Below are 24,858 nucleotides of genomic sequence, written 5' to 3' on the forward strand. Positions count from 1 at the left end.
ACACACACACACACAAAAACACACACACACACACACACACACACACACACACACACACACTGATGCTGACATTGAGGTCTAATCATTAGTTCTTCCCAACACTAACATTATTATACTTGACTGCACAAACACACAGAACCTTATTCTGTGACTCACACCTTTATCACTCTCTCAAGTCTTCTTCCTCTCTTCTACATATTCCTGTCCTCATTCTCGCCTCTCTCCTTTGTGTGTTACTGTGTATTTTTAATTATTCATGTCCATATCTCTTCCTGTTCCTGTTACTCTCCTTTCTTGTTATTAAAAAAAATATAGAGTTTTTTAAGGAGAGAGGGGGCTTAGTATGCGTCTCAAATGGCACCCTATTTTCTACATAGTGCTCTACTTTTGATCAGAGCCCTATGGGCCGTATATGGCCCTGGTCAAAAATGTTGCACTTTATAGGGAATAGGGTGTCATTTGGGATGCAGACCTTCTGTGTGATCATGAGGAGGTAGAGAATCGACAGAGATAGCAGTGGATCAACTGGCTTCTAATCTACAGGCTCAGTCTGGCACTAAGGAAACGCCACAGTGCCTGTCCTCTCTCTCACTCTCTCTCTCTCTGTCTCTCAACTTTCTCTCTCTCTCTAGCTCTGTCTCACCTTTTCTCTCTCTCTTTCTGTCTAGCGCTGACTCTCTGTCTCTTTTTCTCTCTCTCTATGTCTCTCTCTCTATCCCCACTACTCTGCCTCTCCCTTTACCTTACGTTCTCTCTCTCTCTCCCTCTACTCTGTCTCACTCTCTATCATCTTTTTCTCTCTCAAGTCAGAGAGCATCTCATTCCTTGATTTTGTGTCTACACATTTGAGTATCACGTCCAATCAGAGGTCGCATAATCATACTTCCTTACCGCTACTTTAATGTTTCTACCTTGTTTTCCAACTGTTGAGACGCTACCTTGATTGTCTGAGTAGAACTGAAGGGTGTATGTTGGTTTTGGCCTTCAGTCATACACAGTTTCTGCATATTCAACAAGCTCTCACAGTCTCACTGCAGAATTAGACGTTTATCCACATTCTCCAAACGTCAAATTCCAAAGTGTTTTTGTTGCTCCTGCTGCTCTGTATCTTTCCATTTCTCCAAATGTCAAATTTTTAAGTTAAGGGTTAAGTTTAGGCACTCATTCTGAATGGTTAAGGTAAGGGTTAAAGTTCGGCAAGGGTTAAAATATTCATTTTAGGCAGTCATTCTGAATGGTTACGGTAAGGGTTAAGGTGTGGGATAGGGTTAAAACCAGTGTCCACGACTGGGATCGAAAACGCAACCTTCTGATCCAGAGTCATGAGATCCAGATTCATGGGATTACGCCTATCCACCACCCCGTCAAAACCCAAGCCACTGTTGCCCCTAGTGGCCAGTTTTGAAGGCTTTTCCCGACATCCTCAGGACATGGATAGATGTCCAATTCTTAAGTCAATCTTGAACGATCTGGCTGTGCATACTAGGAGTGTTGTGGGTGGGTGGGTGTTTTGGGGTGTGTGTGTGTGTGTGTGTGTGTGTGTGTGTGTGTGTGTGTGTGTGTGTGTGTGTGTGTGTGTGTGTGTGTGTGCAGTTTGGACGAAATTATCTTTGGTAGTCAGCCACTGTTTTTACACAGCTGGACGATGTAGCGTTCTCTTTAACTCCAGAACTCTCTTTAACTCCAGAATGCAGTGAATAAAAGAAACACTCCTTTAGTCCTCATCATTCCTTCACGCTTTTCCTCCATCCCTCCATCCCATTTTTTTACATTTACATTTGAGTCATTTAGCATTTATTCAGAGTGATTTACAGGAGCAATTAGGGTTACAGTGCCTTCAGAAAGTACTCATACCCCTTGACTGATTCCCCACTTTGTTGTGTTACAGCCTGAATTCAAAATGGATTAAATCATTTTTTTCTCTCACCCATCTACACTCAATACCCCGTAATGACAAAGTGAGAACATGTTTTTAGACATTTTTGCTAATTTATTGGAAATGAAATACAGAAATATCTCATTTACATAAGTATTCACACTCCTGCGTCAATAATTCCAGCTGTGAGTCTTTTTGGGTAAGTCTCTAAGAGCTTTCCACACCTGGATTGTGCAACATTGGCCCATTACTCTCTTAGAAAATCTTCAAGCGCTGTCAAATTGGTTGTTGATCAACGTTCTTAACCGCTAGGCTACCTGCAACCCTATCCTCCACCCCCTATCTCTACCCTCTCTCCTCCATCTATTCTCATATCCTTCAAACATCCTGAAAACAGAGGTGGTGATCAACAAACTAAAGACAAGCAGCCCCCCCATGAAATTATAGCATTTTCGATTTTCAAGTTTCTCCATTAGAAAATCTAAGCTTTGTGCAGTGGTTTTGATGTGTTGTCCTTTTGTTGTGACAAATCTATCTGTCTGAGAAAGAAATACAAACCAATGTTTCTTAGACAGAGAAAGCATTGTAAAACATAAAATCATCCTGCCCCTACAATGTTGAGATAGCCATGTTGGTCTCTTTCCTCAGAATAGGGAATAGATTAGGAGGACAGAAAATGGACCAGTCCCTCCTAAGATTTGGGATATGGGCTGAATTGTTCAAAGCAATGCCTTGATTAGTTGTGTGTTGCCTCACCTCATGATGTTCTTTAATTCTGTAAGAGTGGAAGGAGTTGATGATCATTGGTTAGTGAGATGGTGGATGTTTCACATATTATGACCTTTTTTATGCTGACTCTGTCTAGTCTTAACTATTCTTATAATTGATGTTACACTTTTCGAACCATCCAAACAGCACGTCACAATTATTTCCCTCAGCTTTCCCTCTCCTTTCTCTCCTCCATGTTAAAATGTCTACAATTAAACCTGCATGTTACGGCGTGTCGTGTTCTATGGAGTGTTTACCTTCTGAGTAATTGCCCTCTTAATCTCTTATTGTTGCTGTCTGTTTCCAGGTGAAGGGTCATGTCAATCAAAATGGTTGTGGTTCCCATGGCAATAGGGGAGTAGAAGTAGTCATCCTCTTCTTCAGTTGATGACCAAAGTCAATACTCACCAATTAGCTTTCAGCCACGAGTAGGGTTGCTATGGCGAGACAATTACACTTAACAGGGTAGGCCTAGCCATGCTAGACTCATTTTGTAGCTCCTCCCCTGTTCCAAAATAACTTGGATATCTCTCTTTTTCTCTCTCTCGCTCTTTCCCTTAAGTTTGTGATGTGGACAGGCACATTATGTTGATGTTAGGTCAAGTAGTCTTATTCTGTGATTCTTATTCGTAAGAGAAACATCTCTCTCTCTGTGTGTGTGTGTGTGTGTGTTGCGGATATTCCTGTCATCACACACATTAAATCAAAGTGGCAGCTTTCAGACAGGATCTCTTCCACCGGCTTCCTCTTCAGTCCCACACCAGGAGGACACAGGTGCAACCATACCATCCCACTAACACCCCCACCCCAATACCCTCCACTAACACCTGTTCAACACACACACACACACACACACGAGAGACACAACTAAACAGGTGACTGCCAGGATGACGACACATGGACACGTGTGATGTGACCATGTTCAGTGTTGCAGCCGCACCAATCAGAGATTGATCCAGTGTGACTTGGCCCCACGCCTGACAAGTAGAGAACATTTGAGTGGGCGTCTGTGTTGTTGAGATCCTCGTTAATCTGAATCTTTACTAAAACCTTAAATGTTGCCTGTAAAGGAACATTGATTGTTTCTCCATTTAAACTTTGGATTAAACCTATTTTCATTAACACTGATCTGCCGAGAATAATTAGATTCATTAATCCTAACATCTATCTGCATATTGAAATTAACTGTATTGTCACGGTGGCTCTTCTGAAATACAGTATAATTTTCATTTTATTCTGTTTATCACATTTGTGTGTCATTGAATCTTTGAAATATTTCCAGAGCTGTGTGTGGATTCGCCATCAACTGGTCTGTGTGCAGTTTGATCTATTTAGAGAAACAGAATGAGATATTTTGTATGTAGAGTATGCATATGGTCTACCTACTGTGTATACAGCAGCAAACTGTAGGAATTTGTCAGACATTTTATGTAGAAACGTTTCTATACACTGTAGATTCCAAAGGACTGAACAAATCAATATCCCAAGATTTGTTTCCTAAATGGCACCCTATTCCCTATATAGTGACCTACTTTTAACCAGAGCCCATAGGGCCCTATGGAAGGCTATGGGCTTTGTTCATAAGTAGTGCACTATATAGGGAATAGGTTGCCATTTGGGACACAGCATACGGTATCGATCAGAGTAGACAATACCGCTCCTATGGACTGGAGTACGGCATCCAGATAACCATGATCAATAAAATGAATGCATTCTCCATATCCTGGTTTTGAACAGTACAGCGCAGGTCAGTGGAGGCTGCTGAGGGGGATGACGGCTCTTAATAATGGCTGGAATGGAACAAATGGAATGGAATCAAACCATTTGATACCATTCCACTCATTAACACGAGCCCATCCTCCCCAAATAAGGTGCCACTAACCCCCTGTGGTGCATGTAGAGACAGTGTTATTTTGTAAGGTGAAACTATCAAATGAAGGCAACAACAAAAAACGGAGAACGAGGTTGAAGTGGGAGGCGGGTAAGTTTAAGACTCAACATGGCTTTCAAACTTTATTCTGAATCGAACCAATTGTACGTCGCCCTATGGGACTCCCAATCACGGTCGGTTGTGATACAGCCTGGATTTGAACCAGGGTGTCTGTAGTGACGCCTCAAGCACCGAGATGCAGTGTCTTAAAAATTTTTTTATAAAAACATGTTTTTGCTTTGTCATTATGGGGTATTGTGTGTTGATTGATGAGGGGAAAAAACGATTTAATATGGTTTATAATCAGGCTGTAACATAACAAAATGCGGAAAAAGTAAAGGGGTCTGAGTATTTTCCCACGGCACTACATGTTGTGTGGTATGCTGTTAGTAGCCCATGTGCCTCACCATAATAATTTGGTCCCTTTTTTACCTCTTAATTTAACCTACTGTTCTCACTTGGTGGTGCACATGTAGTCTATAGCCTGTTGTAGAGAAATGTAATCATCAAATTTTGTAAGAGATTTCATTGTCTGCTTATATGCCCCCTTTATTTATCGTACGGTTCTGACTTGGTGTACAATGAGAATACTGTAAGAACAGCCCATGTTCTGAATTCTGTCGCTGTACATTTCAAATGTGCTGAACAAATAGTTATATTGATTACGTCCATCCTAGCTCACTCATTAAAGGCTTAATCGAAATTACGGATTGCCTCTTATCCGCTTGTCGTCCCCTTATGCCATAGTTTGTACATCTCAATTGTCAGTAGAAACCACATTTGTGGTTTAAAGAATTTAGACATATCAGCTGTGGTTTTTTTTAAAGGCAGAAAATGAGGCTGAATGAACTGTTTTGCTGCCAGACTAGGCTCCGCTGAAAGCCAGGTGTAGCAGTGGTAATGTGTTGGGATGTAACGCCCTGGCCATAGAGAGGGGTTTTTTGTTCTTTATTTTGGTTAGGCCAGGGTGTTACATTGGGTGGGCGTTCTATGTTCCTTTTTCTATGTTTTGTATTTCTTTGTTTTGGGCCGTGTGTGGCTCCCAATCAGACACAGCTGAAGCTCGTTGTTGCTGATTGGGAGTCACACATAAGGAACATGTTTTTCCTTTGGGTTTTGTGGGTAATTGTTTCTGTTAGTGTGTTTCACCTGACAGGACTGTTTTGGCTGTCAGTGTTCTTGTTTTGTGTATAGTGTTCACGTTGTTTGTATTAAATATGATGAACACTAACTCCGCTGCACCTTGGTCTTCTCTCCAGTACGACAGCCGTTACATGGGACTGCTGTTGGGATTCTGCTGTTGGGACAGCTTTATGTAGGCCTTAACAGTTTGTGGGCACCGTTTATCACCGTTATAGTGAAATTAATGTACTGTTTAGTGTTGTGTAGTGGCTTTGCTGGCATGCATCTAAAAAAAATGTTTTAGTTTGCCCCACCAAGATTTCCTTGCTAAAATCGCCACTGGATACAGTGACTGGATGAGTATCACATTACATTTTTCAGTCATTCATTTACATATGTGCTTATTTGAGTGCCACGTTTACAAAGAAGTAGTATATACTATTTGTCTGGGTAACAAGACCTGAGTAATTCAACATCACAAGATATTCGTTGTACAACAAAGTGGCATCTGTAGTTAATAGATTGTCAATTAATTGTTCTGTTATTTGCTGTTTTGCACTGCTCACTCAATTCAACTACATACAGTACCAGTCAAAAATGTGGACACCTACTCATTCAAGGGTTTTTCTTTATTTTTACTATTTTCTACATTGTAGAATAATAGTGAAGACATCAAAACTATGAGAACACATGTGGAAGCATGTAGTAACCAAAAAAGTGTTTAAACAATCAAAATATATGAGATTCTTCAAAGTAGCCACCCTTTGCCTTGATGAGAGCTTTGCACACTCTTGGCATTCTCTCTGCTTCCTTGATCTCTACTCTGGTCTGAACTTCACTTTTCCATCTTTACAGCGGTGTGCTACAGTTCTCTGCTGCACTCCAGTGTTTCATTAGAGAATTGTACTCCTCTCCCCCTCCTGGTAGCGTCTCTCGAAGTAGGCCATGTGTTCCTCCTCTCTGGTCCTCAGGTCAGACAGAGCCCTGGTCACAGAGCTCTCCTCTACACATCAGAGGGAAACATGCACCGTTAAATGAACGGAATACATCTATAAAGAGACTAATTTAATCTCTGTTTAGGATCTCTATAGGATATATATATGATCTATAACAGGAAACCCTGTTATATATCCAATATATCCAATAGGAGCGGCAGGTAGCCTAGTGGTTAGAGCGTTGGACTAGTAACCGAAAGGTTGCAAGATTGAATCCCTGAGGTGACAAGTTAAAAATCAGTCGTTCTGCCCCTGAACAAGGCAGTTAACCCACTGTTCCTAGGCTGTCATTGAAAATAAGAATTTGTTCTTAACTGACTTGCCTAGTTAAATAAAGGTAACATTAAAAAATATGGTAGACTATAAGACATTCACACCACAGGAGGCTGCTGAGGGGAGAGCAGCTCATGTGAATGGCTGTTTATGAGCTGTTCTTCCCTCAGCAGCCTCCTCTGGTGTGAATGTCTAATAGTCCACCATATAGGATAGTACTTTGGCATCAGTATTCTATTCCACTGATTCCGCTCCAGCCATTACCACGAGCTCGTTCTCCCCAATTAAGGTGCCACCAACCTCCTGTGATTCACTCTCCAAAGCTCATGATCTCAACTTCATAATTATTCACCTATGTAGTCAAATTAGATTGATCTGCTGATAAAGGGCAGGAAACAAGGAATGGAGAGAGGAAGGCTGTAAAATACACTGACTCCAAACAAAATGGACTTAGTGAAATTTTACATACAAGGGATGTGTGCACTTTCTACGTTGTCTGAACTGAAGGCAAACATAACAAAGCAAATAGGCTTATAAAGTCAGTGAGGTGACACAGAGGGAAATTCCAGCAGTAATCCAGGATGAATATAATCCTAGAATAAATGTTATTTGGCAAAACAAACATTCTGTACTCCAGATAGTCCTCCACTGCATTCGATGAAGTCTTGTCAAGACATCCTCTCCATCACTCAAGTTTTTAGATACTGTTTTAGCTAGATTTTGTTGTAAAATCCATCTGCTCCTCGAATGAAGTCCTGTGCTCACATACCTTCAGCACATGACGTTCACGTTGTTAAGCAATGGGAACGGTCTCTACCAATGGTCTCTGCACCTTTCCCCCTTTCCTTTCTCCCACCATTGATTTAGGATTGTGGGCGCAGGTACCTTGGTTTACCTTTACCTCATCTACCAGTCGGTCATATAAGCCATCTAACAATTTCTTTCCAAAACGCTTACACTGTTTTGAATTTGAATTTGAACTTGTTTAATGTTTTTTTTTCTCAATTCAGCACCGTGATGATAAGGATGGATGAGCACACTGGACACATTGACCACTCACTTGCATGCATGTTTATGAGCAATACATTTCCCACAAATCCCTACAGCAAACAGTGACTCGTGATGACGCAGAACACAACACGAGGAGAAACCGGCTGAACTCGCGAACAAATAAAAAAGAATCCTAGACATGCAAACAATTATACAATGTCATTTTTACTTCAGAACTGGCTATTTGTTTCAGTTACATTGCTTATGAAGATTATTGAATTGTTAGAACCCGTGCTAGCAGAAGCATAATCTTGATAGTGGCATTTCGGTATCTGCCCGGTTCCACTCATCTGTTCTCCGTTTTGGAATGGGATTGCAGACCGACGTTTTGAACAGCACAGTGACTCAAATGAACATATCCAGGTAATATAACGTTCATTTGTTTTTATAAGGATTTGATAAAAGGCAATGAAATACTGTTTGAGGTGTGAGCCAACTTTGTGGATGTCTGATTTGACACTGGGGCAGCTATCCTGTTCGATGAACTATGTCAAGGCTAGCGCCAGCCATGTTGACGTCATGCACGCTAGCAACAAGCTAGGCTAGCAGCTAACTCTGAGCACTGGAAGCTAGTTATCTGTAGTTTTCTAGAAATCTAGCTGTCTGACTAACGGTTAAGCTATCTCTACTAATATCAAGCTGAAATGTATGTCTTTGTCAAACGGTTGTGAAGTATGAGTTATTAGTTAACATGCGAGTTGGGTAGTTATGTCTTCGGACTCAATGTTGAGTCTTGAGGCTCCACGTCTAGTTATTTTATATCAAGTTGAGTCATCAAATTTGTGACTCGAGTCCACACCTCTGGGAAATACTAATATTAAAGGTTGATGGCAGTGGGTAACCAACAAATAGACTGCAGTCTCCTTGTCCATAGACTGCTTTCAAGGTAAGGACACAAATATTTTGTGAACTCTCTCTTTAAAATAGGTCTGGAAGAAAATCCTGCTTGCTCTCCAGGAGGTTTGGCCAACCCTGATCAATGTTTCTAGTGCTGGGTGTTTGAAAATGTTCTTGTTATAACAATTCATTTGTCAAAATGACCCATCCTTAAAGAACAGTCTAATGAATATCAATATTCAGGTGGTTTCTGCCCACTAGTTGAAGATCCTTGCTGTCATCTGACTCTACATAGACCAAGTATTATGTGTATATGAGTTGAGTCCACCTACCATCTCTACCTAGCATGTGCACACTATTCAAATGTCAAATTATATTTGAGGCCTGGGGCATTTAATATCCAATGCTTATTTGTAGGACTTATTCAAAACGGTCTGTGAATGGCTGCTAAAAACAGCCTCATATAATTCATTTTCAAAGACAAGTTGGCATATCAGATTTCAAATATGTGATTACACTGGCTAAATTGGGAAGAAGTGGAATAATAAAATACTGTAAGTGTAGGGAATAACAGTGTTATTGCTGACAAGCACACTAATTGCCCTTTTTATTGTAGCCCACTGTTAAGAATGAGAATTGTTCCACTGATCAAACTAAATAAAGTAAATTGTTAATAAAACCTCCTGAAGATGACAAATCTGCCCCTATGCCCTAATCAAATAATTTTTCTAGTTATTGTCCTCCCTCTAGAATCAAACTTACACTTTTGGGTTCTCAATCTGTTTGATTTTCATAGTTCCAAATCAGGTCACCCTACCAAACTTCCCTGCTAAAACAGACTGTAGGTCTCTCTGCTGCTTTTTCATTGTCACAGTCTAAATGGCAATCACCAAAAGAGGGGACTAATGCAAGTGTGGACTTTAGTACATGCTATCAAAAGGCAGTATTCTGCAATAGGGATGGGAGTAACAGCAACCTCATTTTGTTGACAACATTGTACATAAAACAGCTCTACCGTGCTGTTCTTTTTACAGTTTTATCAACTCAGCGGAGAATGTTCTCTCTCCGTTCAGCTCCACTCTAATCTTGAGGAGTGTTTCTTTAAAATGCACATCCAATCCCATTGATCCCTTACATAACTAGACCAATCATATGCTTCATGTTCCACGGTTCATAGTGCTATGGCAAGACAGGACAATGATAGAGGTTCCACTCGTGGTGTTAAATTGCATTCGCAGATGCTCCGATTTCAAAAATTATTTGGAGCACAGATGAAATGTTAACACAGTATACAAATGGACACATTAGAAAAATAAAAGCAGTACTTTTCAATGCATGAGAAGAGGGTCAAATGCGTGTCTCACAGCCAATGAGTGAGAGTTGGCAGCTCTGATAACAATGCTTGACAGACAGATCAAATTGTATTTGTCACATGCTTTGTAGACTAACAGTGAAATGCTTACTTACTGGTCCTTTTACAACAATGCAGGGTTAAAGACCACAGTAAATTAGTTTTCAGTTTGGATATTGGTTTGATATTTAGAGTTTGCTCATCAATACCTCTTCGACGGACGGTCCAAGGATGATTAGGGTGATAAATCTAGAATCGGAGGACGATAGAGAGCAAGGTACAGCCAAAATGTTGTTGTTTTCAAAGTGACTATGCTAGTTTGTGGTTGACTATTACACACTGGTGGCTAAGGGACTGTCTTAAAAGTGCAATCAGCCAAACCTGCTGTTTACAGAAACTACATTTTTGTCTCAATTAAATTATCTAGAGATCTTAAACTAATTATGTTTTTACCTTTTAAGAGAGGTCAAGGAACCCACCGCACTTGTCTGTAGATCTGTAGCTCATATTGACAGTGAACTATTGCAAATTAGACTTTATTACAGGAAATAATGTAACATCTGTGAAATGAAAAAGGGCAATTCTAATGGGTGTACTATGGAGGAGGGGCGTCAGTGACCAACTAAGTTATTTTAGATGTATATGTCATTTGGATTGGCAGCTATTGAAAATTAGATCTGTACATGAATTAATAATCACGGCTGTAATAAGGGAAATCTTTTTTTTAATTTAAATCACAGGTGAGGAATTTTGAAAAAAATAAAAGCTGTACCTTTGATAAGAGGTCAGGGAACCCAATACACTTGTTTGTTCATCTGTAACTCATAGACAGTGAGCTGTTGAATATATCAGGAAATATTCATGTCAAATTGAGCGAATTGACGAGCGAACTCCGAATATTGAAAGTAAAAACACATTTACTGTGGTGAGTTAAAGATGAGCTAAAAATATAAATAGTGACACGGTAAATAACGAATAAAAATAACATGGCTATATATAGGGAGTACAAGCATTGAGTCGATTTGCAGGAGTACAAACGAGGTAATTGTGACTAGCAACAGCATATGTGGTTAGGTGAAGTGGACAGCATATCTTATCGCATCCTTCCCCCTCACATGCCCACTTTTTGTATGAACACTAACATAAGTGGAACAGACTTGCTGTCCGAAGTTGATATTGTGCTTTTGTAAAGAACAATGTAGGATAGCCTATGGGTTTGTTTTAGTTGTGGACAATATTAACCAAAAATGTATATCACGATATTTCCGGACGATAACGATATAATATCATGATATACCGTACAATTTAAAAAAAATGATGAGCCCTTCAAATTTTAATGAATGACAAAATATTGCTTTTAACCTTATAGAAACAGAAAGGGGGCATTGCACATTTTTTTTTACTTCTGTGGTAAAACTGTGCAAACATGAAACATAAACAAAGGTACATGGAGTAAAATGAAATGCAAAAATATTTAAAGTACTCAGGATGTAAAGAAAATGTAAACTTTTTTTCACTTTTTCAGGCCAAATATAAGAAGTGCAGTCTTTTTTTCAGCATAACACTGGTCATTATGAATTCAAGTTGTAAACCTTTTCAAACTAACTTCTTCAAGCATTAACCAAACAGTCTGTATGTTTCTCAGTTCACCATGTAACAATTCACTGCAGTTCAGTGCCGTGTCAGGGACACCAGCCTTTTGACACTTTCTGGCTTCAAAGTTGCCCTGTGGCATGTGAGCACATTGCCCCCAGTACTAAATGCTCTCTGAGGGCCAACTTGTGGCAGGGAGGCATAGGTATTTCTTTGTGGGAAGTTGGATGCGTGGACTCGCCACCACTCCAAAGGCACAGCCTCACTGTCTGCTGCCATCATCAGAGTGTAGCTGTCCAGCTCTTGCTCAATGACCTGTCTCTGGGTTCTTAAGACCGGTGCACTACTGGTTTTCTTAAAAAAGGCTCTTCTTGGACTTATTTACTGATTGTGGAGCAGTGGCAGCTTCTTTCTCACTCTGGTCCTCTTCAAGAGAGAAGTCGTCCACAGCTGTTCATGACCACCTACATGACCACTGAGAAGCTGGTGGAGGTGAACGTGAGAGCTGCCTCCGAGACAGAAGCCCTCCTGGTTGGTCGGTGTATTTGTCATTCAGGTAATTGAGGACCATCATCTTAATCTCTCGGGTCAGTTTGGCTTCGCCCTCATTTGATTTCAGAACCTCCGTCTTGACGAAATGGAGGCCCAGCTTCAGATAGGACACACCCACGTATGTCTCTCCTGACAGGGCATCTGAAATCCTGGAGGGGTGTAAGTGCTGCCGTGACAGATTCTAAGACCACAATGTCTTGCCAGGAGTGTGCAAGGTACCGTGTTTTTTTTGTCTGCTGCCAGGACTTGTGTGATTGTCTTTTCCTGCTGCAGGACTCTTCCCATCATCTGCAGTCGAGATCCCCACCTTGTCGGGGATTCCGTGATGAGCTTGTGGAAGGGCAAGCTCAGTTTATCCTGTGCACTTTGTCAGGGCCTTCTGCTTCTTCCAACTATAGGAAAATGTGCTGACCACTTTCTTGCACAGTCCTGTGGAAACACGAGGTTTGTTTTGGACACTCCTCTCTAAAAAATAAAAAGGTGAACAATTATTACATATGAATCACAATTATTCAATAGAAATAACTTTGCATCTGCTGTAATTACAATTTACAGCATGGACACTTGGCGTGATTACAAATGTAATCCATCTATAGATTTACATACAACTGTTGTGATTAAGAGAGCTATGTTCCTTTAGAAAACGGGATCATTTATTGAGTAGGCTATTTATTATTGAAAGAGGATAGATTCATATATTTAAACCATAGGCCAATGTATCAATTCTAAATAAAAGGGAACGGGGGATACCTAGTCAGTTGTACAACTGAATGCATTCGACTGAAATGTGAAAAGCAATGTAATCCATGTAATGTTTGGATATTGCACACATTTACAAAATATTATAGATTTGCATAGCTGTATATATTCGGCTTAACGTATAAGAAGTATCAGGCAGTGTAGTCAGCTATTTATATTTTTATTTTACCTTTATTTAACTAGGCAAGTCAGTTATTTACAATGACGGCCTAGGAACAGTGGGTTAACTGCCTTGTTCAGGGGCAGAACAACAGATTTTTACCTTGTCAGCTCGGGGATTCAATCTTGCAACCAGTTACTAGTCCAACGCTCTAACCACTAGGCTTCCTGCCGCCCCAGCTAAAACTTTAAACAGAGATAAGGAATACAATAGTTTATTCCGCATTTTAAGTTGTTGTTTTTAAGTTATGTTATTTTTCTACCTAGCTCTGTGTTTTGGACGTTGAAACTTACCAATAACATTGTAGCCTGTGTCCGAAACACCCTAGTCTTGTCCATTTGTTCAGCTCCAATGCTTTGACCATGTTCGATCCGCTGTTGGTAGTCATACATACTTGACGCAACTCTTTTAAGCCCCAGGATGAAAGTGCCTCCCTCAGCCCAGCTGCAATTATTTCTCAGGTGTGGTCATCTGGGAAATAAGATGAATGTAATGTAATGAATCGTGAGGCTAATGTATGGCTCTGTGGTCCGGCTTGACCAGAAGTCGGCAGTGATAGAGAAGAATGCAGCGTTACGGATTCCATTGGTAACTCTGTCACAACATTCTTTGAGTTCTGTCACAACATTCTTTGAGTTCTGGTAGACATGTTTTGCTGAAGTATTTACGGCTCGGGATCTCGTATCTTTGTTCCAGAGTTCGAATCAACTTTCTGAAACTGTCTTAATCCACAGTTTGAATTGGTTCCATGTAATTGCACTCGTTATCTCATTCCACTTGTTGCTCTTCTTGTCATAGGGAGTACCACTAACAAATGATGCCTTGAGTGATGTCTGAGTGCAGGTCTGGCTTGAAGATGTCTTGGGACTTGCTCCGCTGCTCCGGGGTATGTTGCACGTATTCTGATCGATTCTTCATATTCGCGCACATGCAGGGTTTTTAGGTGGTGAAAAAGTTTGCAGTTTCCACCTTTGGCTAGCACAATGCATCGACACAATTTACACAGTACTGTTTGTTGGTCGAGGTCGGATAACTTAAAGCCAAACCAGTTCCAAAACGACAGAGGCCCCCTTTTCTCAAACCAATTCTTCGCTGTCCTGCAAATCATCCTCAATAGCGTTATTTTCCTTGTCTTCAGTCATCCTCAATGCTTGCTTACACTTTTGCGCTTGTTTTTCGGACACTTTTGCTAACGAAAGGAGTTTACTTCACTAAATGTTTGCTTACTCTGCAGTTGCGCATGCTTGTTTGTATACTTTGATTGGCAGGCAGATAGCGGGTAAAGTCCATGTTTCTAGTTTTTTTTTCTTTGCTAAAAAAGGCTATGTTTTTAGTAGGAGAGAGACTTTGAGCTAGCCTACTAGGCTGTATCACTCGACTGAAATGTTGAACTAAACAAAAACGGCTTATTTCATAAATTAATACATGTTTCATGATATGTCCGATGTGGCAAAATCCATATCATGGCACAACGTCATACCGATATTCATGTTGATACCAGTATACCGCCCACCCCTAGTTTGTTTCTGAATTAATTTACTACTACAGTGCATGATTACAATTTATTATGCCTTGATATCAACATGAAGTTACCCCCTTCATCCAGGAAACCACATATTCCCATGAAAGCAGTAAGAGATGGATAAGGACCTTTGCACTCATCTATTGTCGTCAGGAACGTCATGCAATAAAATAGCCATGTCAAAAAGTCACAAAATGCTTGTTAGTCTCCTAGTATTTTGTGGTTCTAGGGCTTATAGCATGGCTATTCCAATGCCTTGCCTTTCCTAGCCCAATATTGGACTAAAGGAGCCAAACGTCAGTCCCAAGGACCTTACATGTTCTGTTTAAACGGCGAATCAGCTCTGGAAGCCAAAACAGCCAAATACTCCATCTAAACGTGGATGATTCTCAATTGCTGTACGGTTCTAGAAACATGAATCCCTGTACTTTCATATCACATTAAAATAATTTCACAAATGCAAAATGCACACTGTTTTAAAACCGTTGCTGCCGACGGTAGTTTTCAGTGACAACATGTTTGTGACGTCTGTCTTGCGTTTACACACAGATGTTCGGAGGCGCAAATAGCTAATTAGCACAGGTATATCAATTAGAGGTCGACCGATTAATCGTAATGGGCGATTAATTATGACCGATTTCAAGTTGTCATAACAATCATAACAAAAGTATTTTTGGACAGCGATTTGGCCGAATTAATTTTTTTTGCACCTTTATTTAACTAGGCAAGTCAGTTAAGAACACATTCTTATTTTCAATGACAGCCTAGGAACGGTGGGTTAACTGCCTTGTTCAGGGGCAGAACGACAGATTTATACCTTGTCAGCTCGGGGATTCAATCTTGCAACCTTACGGTTAACTAGTCCAACGCTCTAACCACCTGCCTTACATTGCACTCCACGAGGAGCCTGCCTGTTACGCGAATGCAGTAAGAAGCCAAGGTAAGTTGCTAGCTAGCATTAAACTTATCTTATAAAAAACCATCAATCAATCATAATCACTAGTTAACTACACATAGTTGATGATATTACTAGTTTATCTTGCTCTGAGACTTGGAGTAGTTGTTCCCCTTGCTCTGCATGGGTAACGCTGCTTTGAGGGTGGCTGTTGTCGATGTGTTCCTGGTTCAAGCCCAGGTAGGAGCGAGGAGAGGGACGGAAGCTATACTGTTACACTGTGCCTATAAGAACATCCCAATAGTCAAAGGTATATGAAATACAAATCGTATAGAGAGAAATAGTCCTATAATAACTACAACCTAAAACTTCTTACCTGGGAATATTGAAGACTCATGTTAAAAGGAACCACCAGCTTTCATATGTTCTGAGCAAGGAACTTAAACGTTAGTGTCAGGGTTCTCTATAAATGCAGGAGGGGTGAAGTCAGGCGCAGGAGACCGACATCACCAAATGAAAAGGAGATCGGTGGCAGCTAGTAGGCCGGCGACGACGACCGCCGAGCGCCGCCCGACCGGGGAGAAGCGCCACCTTCCATAGACGTTGTGACAGTTTTCTTACATGGCACATATTGCACTTTTACTTTATTCTCCAACACTTTGTTTTTGCATTACTTAAACCAAATTGAACATGTTTCATTATTTATTTGAGGCTAAATAGATTTTATTGATGTATTATATTAAGTTAAAATAAGTGTTCATTCAGTATTGTTGTAATTGTCATTATTACAAATAAATATAAAACATTTGGCCGATTAATCGGTATCGGCGTTTTTTTTGGTCCTCCAATAATCGGTATCGGCGTTGAAAAAAAATCATAATCGGGCGTCCTCTAATATCAATCTGTCCTCCGTCTGTTTTCCGTAAACAATCACTGTAACATGGAAATATGGCAGTGTGGGAAGCCTAAAGGTATGTATCAATTAAACTTTTTGTTATATGAAAATTATATATTGCAGATTTGAAAGATAAGGTCCTTTATGTTTATGAATCCGTACCGCAAGCGATGCGTATTCATGTTCAGACAGAGCGTCGCGGCGCTTAACAAAACTCGCCCCTACAGAAGATACCTTTGTCCGATGACTTATGTGTAATGGAACTAAGAGTCATGATCAGAGGCCAAGCCGTTCCTAGCTAGCAGTTTGTAACGGGCTGATGTGATGCTCCGTTGGATAGGTACTGTTTGGCGTAGCACAGAGAATTTTCGTCCATCCTTAACTTGCCGATACGATATTCGTTCTCAATTCAGCCAAACGTGTATCTTCTAAAATGTCCGTGTCCAGTTGCATGTGGATCGTGTGAATTTAGAAAATTCTCTGTTATTAAAGTAAATGTTTTGCTCCATGAAGTAATCCAACAATGTGTACCACCGTTATTTCAAATGTTCTCTTATTGATTTAGACAGGTGGACCACCCCAATGTGTCGCATGTCATGATACACTCACCTGTCTTGATCAATGAGAGGAAGGTTCCAAATAGACATGATGTTGGCGTCACATTTTTGCATTATTTCATGAGGCAAAACATTTATTTACTTTAGTAATGGAGCATTTTTTCAATTCAAATGACTGGACATTGACGGAAGATAACATGTTTGGCCGAATCAAGAACGAAGATAATTTCGCCAAGTTTGGTTGAAAGTTCTTTGTGCTAAGCCAAACAGTGCATATCTTTTAATGGCTAATGGACCATCACATTAGCCCATTACAATCTGCTAGTCAGGCCGTTCCTGTTCCTATGGCCACCCTGTGAGGCCTCTGAAAGGGCTTAACGGTAGCTTGTCATCACCCCCCCAACTCAAGTTGTTTTGCCTGCTGTACTGTCTGTATCAGTGTGGCCGGTACCATAGAGGTCACAGGAAGGGCATGTGTGTGCAACAGTACACTGAACCTGAGCTTCTCTTGTTGTTGTTTTCATAATGTATTCCCCTCCGTTCAGTGTCCCTTATCTACTCCCTCAATAGGATGTGTCACTCCCACACTCATGGGACCGCAGAGAAATAATTAAAGCATTGACAGAACTGCTGTGAAAAGTGAGAGATTATTATTTTATGTCGGTTTTACCTGCATGTATTACGCAGTCTTGATTTAGAAAATGAAAGTAACCTATATATATATATATATATATATATCTATATATATATATATATCTCTATCACTGTCTGTATTAGAAAATAGGCCTACTGGGCTTCCTGAGTGGCGCAGTGGTCTAAGGCACTGCATCGCAGTGTTGCGGCATCACTACAGACTGGGGTTTGATCCCAGGCTGTGTCATTACCGGCTGTGACTTGGAGTCCTATAGGGCGGTGCACAATTGGCCCAGCGTTGTCCAGGTTTGGGAGAGTTTGGCCAGGGGGGCTTTACTTGGCTCATCACGCTCTAGCGACTGCTTGTGCCTGCAGGCTGACCTCTGTCGTCAGTTGAACTGGGTTTTCTCCGACACATTGGCGTCCGGGTTAAGCGAGCGGGTGTTAAGAAGCGCTGTTTGACAGGTCATGTTTCAGAGGACACATGACTAGGACTGTGGCGGTCACAAAATGTTGTCAGTCGGTGATTGTCAAGCAAATAACTGTCGGTCTCATGGTAATTAACATAAACACATTTAGCATCTCCTGGCTTCCTCACAGCCTACCTTTGGAACGTCTACATTTTAAAAAGTCTAATAAATCCATGTAATATAGCCTACACCATCACAATAAATACATTATTTATTTTAGACAGGTCTAAAGAAGCATGATATGAAGAAAATGTTGTCTATTTCAGAAGAACAGAATAGCGTACTCTGAGTTGTGCTTATGTTAGGTCCTGATCTGGCTATGCCATATGGCTGTGGGCTACACTAGTTCATTTAGCAGACAAGATTTGCTTAGAGTCCAGTGGCATTATTTTATAGTATGAAGAACACAATTGAACAAAGCTGAATAAAATAAAGGATATTTTCTCCAAACGGTTTAAGGAAGTGCGCATATGCGGCTATTCTGTTTTGAGAGGTTAACAAAGTAATAAGTATTCCTATAAGTTTAATTTAGAGTTATTAATGTTATTAATATAACTTTAGTTATTGAACAAACGTTGGGCTATATGTTTAGATGTTTAATACATTGGAAGGCTGCATGATGCGATGATTTGAAAAAAGTTGCTTGAAAGACATGAACTCTGCTTTGTTTTTTGCACAGTCACTCATTCATAATTTGACAAGCACATGATAATGCCTAGAATTTAACGACGGCATCCCCTTCATGTGGCCGTAATGCACCCTAACAAATCCATGCCTTTTGCGGCCAGTGGCCGTTTTGCACTTCTTCCTGAGTGCTGCGGTCTCCATCACGTGATCGGGTCTTTCTCACAGGCTACAAGTGAAGACGTACACATTGGGGACGCAGCTGCGTGGGTCCTTAATCTAATTCCGAGGTGCATATTGAAGAACAGCAAAAGCACTAGCCTATGTCAATCTACTATCCCCCATAGTACAAAGGTCGACCTATTCTGTGCGAGAAATAAATATTCCAAACATAGTCTGGGACAGTTGTGGGATTCGATAGATCCCAAATTAATACAACCACTAGCATTAAAAAAAAATAACATTTTATGCAATGTGGTTGAAAAATGAATGTTTAGCTTAAAATGTTGATAAACTATTAGGCTATTTCTTCACGTTATAAGCACAGCAATGCGCACATAGTAGTAGGCTATAAGTGTGAATGTTCCATTATTATAAAGGTGCATTGTTATGGTGAAAATTGTCTTCCCCAAACTTGACTTACACTCTGCTTATATATGCCAGTTAGGCTCTACACTCCTTGTAAAGCAGATTAATGTGCTTAAAGTTATTTGGCCACTTTAGTTGTGATACAAACCTTATTAATTTAAAACATAAGCCTATGGGCTAGGCTACATGAGGTGTACGACTATGATTCGAAAAGTCGCAAAGAAAGGCATTGTTTCTTATGCTGGGCATCATTCACAAGTGATAGGCTAATATTGTCACCCATCAGACTATTCTTGATTTAAACTTGTCTTTACATATACCAAATATATGTGTGAAATGTGTCTTGATTTAGAATTTACCATTATCATGCACCTGTATCGAAACAGGATCAGTGGGAAAAAATACATGTCATCTATGCACTTAAATAGCGAAATGGTGGGCGCTTTTCCCCGTGAATTAGTTTCATGCCAGCCAGGTAGGCTATACTCCTGTTGTGAATATAAGCAATGTGCTTAATAGGAAAGTTGAGAATTTAACCTCTCTGGGCTTGCGTCCCACCTACTCAACAGCCAGTGGAATCCCGTGGCGCGTTATTCAAATACCTTAGATATGCTATTACTTCAATTTCTCAAACATATGACTATTTTACACCATTTTAAAGACAAGACTCTCGTTAATCTAACCACACTGTCCGATTTCAAAAAGGCTTTACAACGAAAGCAAAACATTAGATTATGTCAGCAGAGTACCCAGCCATAAATTATCAGACACCCATTTTTCAAGCTAGCATATAATGTCACATAAACCCAAACCACAGCTAAATGCAGCACTAACCTTTGATCTTCATCAGATGACAATCTTAGGACATTATGTTATACAATACATGCATGTCTGTTCAATCAAGTTCATATTTATATCAAAAACCAGCTTTTTACATTAGCATGTGACTAGCATTCCCACCGAACACTTTTCGGTGAAAGCACATTTTGCAATATTCTAAGTAGATAGCCCGGCATCACAGGGCTAGCTATTTAGACACCCAGCAAGTTTAGCACTCACCAAAGTCAGATTTACTATAAGAAAAATGTTATTACCTTTGCTGTTCTTCGTCAGAATGCACTCCCAGGACTTCTACTTCAATAACAAATGTTGGTTTGGTCCCAAATAATCCATTGTTTTTACAAATAGCGGCGTTTTGTTCGTGCGTTCAAGACACTATCCGAAAGGGTAAATAAGGGTTACGCGCCCGACGCGTTTCGTGACAAAAAAATTCTAAATATTCCATTACCGTACTTCGAAGCATGTCAACCGCTGTTTAAAATAAATTTTTATGCCATTTTTCTCGTAAAAAAGCGATTAATATTCCGACCGGGAAAGCGTGTTTACGTTCAAAGAGAGAGAAAGTAAAAGCATGGGATCCCCTCGTGCACGAGCCTGTCTGATGGCCCTCTGATCGACCACCATCCAAACGCGCTAAAGTTTTTCAGCCAGCGGCTGGAATTACATCATTCAGCTTTTTCCCGGGTTCTGAGAGCCTATGGGAGCCGTAGGAAGTGTCACGTTACAGCAAAGATCCTAAATGTTCAATAAACAGAGCCAAGAAGCTCAAGGAATGGTCAGAGAGGGTACTTCCTGTTTGGAATCTTCTCAGGTTTTTGCCTGCCATATGAGTTCTGTTATACTCACAGACACCATTCAAACAGTTTTGGAAACTTTAGGGTGTTTTCTATCCAAAGCCAATAATTATATGCATATTCTAGTTTCTGGGCAGTAGTAATAACCAGATTAAATCGGGTACGTTTTTTATCCGGCCGTGTAAATACTGCCCCCTAGCCCTAACAGGTTAATATAGTAGGCCTAGCCTATATAAAGCTGATCCTCCTATTTTTTAGTAGAGGCCATCACTCTGTTTTCTCCTGCAATTGCATAGCCTATTGGAATGTTGCACAACATGAGCTCATGGGCTCTCATGAAGTGTTTGATTAGATTTTTTTTCGAAGACATTTGCATTGATGTCAGAGTGATTTAGAGGGACAATAGAGTGCTGAATACCAGGCAGTTAGCACGTTTGGTAGGCTACTAATGACCATCTACAGCATCAGAGCTTGGAGAAGCCTAATTACCGTGACTAAACGGTCACTTGGAATTTGACTGCCTTCACGACTAGTGACCGCCGGTGTGGCAGTAATATGGTCACCGCAACAGCCCTACACATGACCCGAACTTCGTCTCCCCCAAGCCCAAGTTGCAGTGATGAGACAATCACGAAATTGGGAAGAAAAAGTGGTAAAATAGGCCTACTACAGAGAGAGGTGATTTTGCCCTGTTCATAATCCATAGATCTAGGCCAGGGGTTTATGCAATGGGGAGAAACATTTAGAATGTAGGCTAAATATAATGTATAGTGCGGCTGTCATGAATTCCAAGTCCGCACAACAGAGCATCGTTTAAGTTCTACTACATTCATTTATTTCTACAGCCTCATGAGTGGTGCAATACAGATAAAAATGCCATTAACTGAGTTGTTTCTTCTACATTTTAGTCATTTAGCAGACGCTCTTGTCCAGAGCGACTTACAGGAGCAATTAGGGTTAAGTGCCTTTCTGGACAGATTTTTCACCCAGTCGGCTCGGGGATTCGAAACAGCTACCTTTCGGTTACTGGCCCAACGCTCTTAACCACTAGGCTACCTGCCTGTCAAAGACATCTGTTCAACACAGTGCTTTCTTTATGAAGTACGTTACACAACATTGATGTGCCCTTCTGAACCCGGCCCAGATTTCTGATTGTGTCTTGGTGTTATAGATTCTCCACAGATTGAAACATGACACGGATGACTCATGTGTTTCTGTCTCTCTCTTTCAGATCCTCCCTCTCTGAATGACTCAGGCAGCTATGTATGTGTTTGGGCCCCATGGTTGACTGCCAGGTTTGGGCCCCATGGTTGACTGCCAGGTTTGTATAGTGTTCTACTCCTCCAAACCCAACCCCAGCCCTATATCCCCCAGTCTTAACCCCTTAGCCCTGTGTCATTATTTTGCCTGACTAGCCTGAACTCCACACACTACTAGCCCCAAACCCTTAACCCTTTGCCTCCAGATCCCTCCTTTCTTTCCTAACACCAGCCAGACCCAGTACCAGCCCCAAGCCCCTCTTCCAACCCTGTTCTTCCAGTCCCACCCTCTATCCCCCAGACCCCTAGCCCTCTCCCCTGGCCCAGCCCCACATCCAGCCCCAGTACCATGCTGGGGAGGAACATGTCCCAGAAGCTGAGCGTGCTGCTGATCATCATGGGGCTGGTGTGGGGGCTCATGTTGCTGCTCTACACCGGGCAGCAGCCACACCACCAGAGCAGTGGCGAGCTGCATCAACAGATCCTGGAGCTGAGCCGGCGCTATGTCAAGGTGCTCACCGAGGAGAACCAGAATGCACCGGGAGGACCGCAGGGCACCTCCATGGCTGGTTACGGTAAGGGTTGCTTTAGAGCTAGAGAAAAGTCCAGAAGCCACCATTTAGTGTTTTGTTGTGGCGCTGGAAATGAGGAAACACTCATCTACTACTTAAACAAAACTACTTACCACATTCTACTTGAACCAAACAAATAGTTTTATATTTTAATTCTCTTTCTCTCACACACACAGCTGATCTGAAGAGGACCATAGCGGTGTTGTTGGACGACATCCTGACGCGCCTGGTCAAGCTGGAGGGGAAGATTGAGCTGGTGGCCAACACTTCAGTCATTAACTCCTCCCATCCTGCAGTGGGTGCCCTGGCCTCAGCTCCAGTTGCCTTACACAAAGCCAGCAAACAGGACACGCCAGGCAACCACCGCCTGGAAACCGCTCGCATCCCTCCACACACAGCCAACAGAGCTCGGCCAGGGGTATAGTAGGTTGGGTAGCGATTGAGGCCCTGTTCAAGTACTTTACAAGTGCATCCTTTCTTCATAAGATGGTCACTGATCTAATAAGGTTGGTAGGGTGGTAACTCTCATTTCACTTGTCTGTTAATTTACAGATCAGTGATTATCTCAAGGGAGCAAGGAAAGATATAGATATATTCCAGATCATTTAAACCTAACCCTGAGAAAGGACTGACTGCCTGTTCATTTCCAATAACTACATGGCTGATTTCATTTTTTTACGAAGACATTTTAGCACCTTTTTTAATACTTTCAGTCATGGACTCTCTTAGACTTGAATTTTAGCTTCCCTTTTTTAATGGTTTCATCATGGATGGGTCTAGAAACTGTGGATGTGTTTGAGGATGTCTGTGGGCAACAACATAGCATCAACAATAGTAGAGGAAATAGACAAAGGTCTATACTCTGTAGTGTCTTCAAGAAAGCTGATGATGATGAAGGTGAATGGCACTCCCACCCGGATATGACTTACCTCGGACATACTGCCTGCCAATTTGCAATACTGCTTCTAATCCCATCTATATCAGAATGCTGAACTCAAAAATGTTCTCATGGTAGTTTGGGAAATGTTTTGTAGTTTGCAGCAGCTCCTGGTGTGTGTGTGTGTGTGTGTGTGTGTGTGTGTGTGTGTGTGTAATCAAATAAAACATTTAAATAATAATAATTTAGCCGTTGTACAGTATACTTTAAAAGGATAAAAGTGATGATCCAAAGAATGTTATTTGCACTCCTTGAAAGCTTGAGAAATGTGCTTTTACTTTGACTGAGTGATGATTTTAGAGTATGTGTATAACATGTCAAATGTAACTGTCGATAAGCGGATGATGACCAAGTGATTGCTATTGCTCAATTCCAACTCCAACTTTCCCCTTCGTCACTACCCAGACTGTTAGTCCTTGTCGATTTCCCTTTGCAGATCAGAATGGTTAGGACCAGGGGGTTTTCTGACCAGTAAAAACTCCTATCCCAATCAATGTACAACCTGCTTTTGTCTCAATTTAGCCCTCTGAGGGAGTTGCTTGCCTATTGCTTACACATATCAGTTCCTTTAGTCTGAGATCACATTACACAGTGACTGTTTTGGGGAAGCCCTAAAAGATAGTGGGCTAGCCCAATCTTTGTGTTTTTTACTTATGGGAGTGCCTTTCTATGGCACACGCGTACCCCTTTAATACAAACCATGGGCTGCCTCCAGATTCTCCACTGTTTCAGAAGCGTGCACTTGAACACTCCCTGTCATGGATTTAAAAGCATTGGATTGGTTTAAGCAAAACCCAACATCAGCATTCAGGGGCAACTTCACACAACTTGTTCGACAAGACAATGGCAAGTTGGCCAAAGCAGAAACCGACTGGAGATCCCAAATTATATTTTTAATAGATGGGTTTGTAGTTTAACAAAACTGACACGTGCACAATAGTTTACAATGTTTATTAAATGCATAAATAAAGTTGAACAATTAGCACTTGTCTATCAAATGCATAGT

General features: G+C 41.0%; 1 protein-coding gene across 3 annotated transcripts; it reads left to right on the forward strand.

Annotated features, from left to right (window-relative positions):
* The first annotated feature begins 8,053 nt into the window (after nt 1-8,053).
* LOC115175476 (coiled-coil domain-containing protein 126) lies at nt 8,054-24,348 on the forward strand. 3 transcript variants are annotated; one of them, XM_029734721.1, is made up of 5 exons: nt 8,062-8,377; nt 14,065-14,152; nt 22,316-22,405; nt 22,550-22,918; nt 23,092-24,348. In XM_029734721.1, the coding sequence occupies exons 4-5, from the start codon at nt 22,693-22,695 to the stop codon at nt 23,337-23,339; spliced, it is 474 nt and encodes a 157-aa protein (XP_029590581.1). In that variant the 5' UTR covers nt 8,062-8,377; nt 14,065-14,152; nt 22,316-22,405; nt 22,550-22,692; the 3' UTR covers nt 23,340-24,348. The 3 variants fall into 3 exon arrangements, with proteins under 3 accessions (XP_029590579.1, XP_029590581.1, XP_029590580.1); XM_029734719.1 differs by lacking the exon at nt 14,065-14,152 and having other exon boundaries at nt 8,054-8,377; nt 22,316-22,918; XM_029734720.1 differs by lacking the exons at nt 8,062-8,377; nt 14,065-14,152 and adding an exon at nt 8,407-8,900 and having other exon boundaries at nt 22,316-22,918.
* The last annotated feature ends 510 nt before the right edge of the window (nt 24,349-24,858 follow it).

The sequence above is a fragment of the Salmo trutta genome, chromosome 36 (genome assembly GCF_901001165.1).
Source record: "Salmo trutta chromosome 36, fSalTru1.1, whole genome shotgun sequence".
NCBI classification, from domain to species: Eukaryota; Metazoa; Chordata; class Actinopteri; order Salmoniformes; family Salmonidae; genus Salmo; species Salmo trutta.

Coding starts and splice junctions, on each gene's coding strand:
- LOC115175476 (XM_029734719.1), top strand. CDS start 22,693: ATGCTGGGGAGGAACATGTCCCAGAAGCTGAGCGTGCTGCTGATCATC. Junction 22,919..23,091: donor CACCTCCATGGCTGGTTACG/GTAAGGGTTGCT, acceptor TCACACACACAG/CTGATCTGAAGAGGACCATA.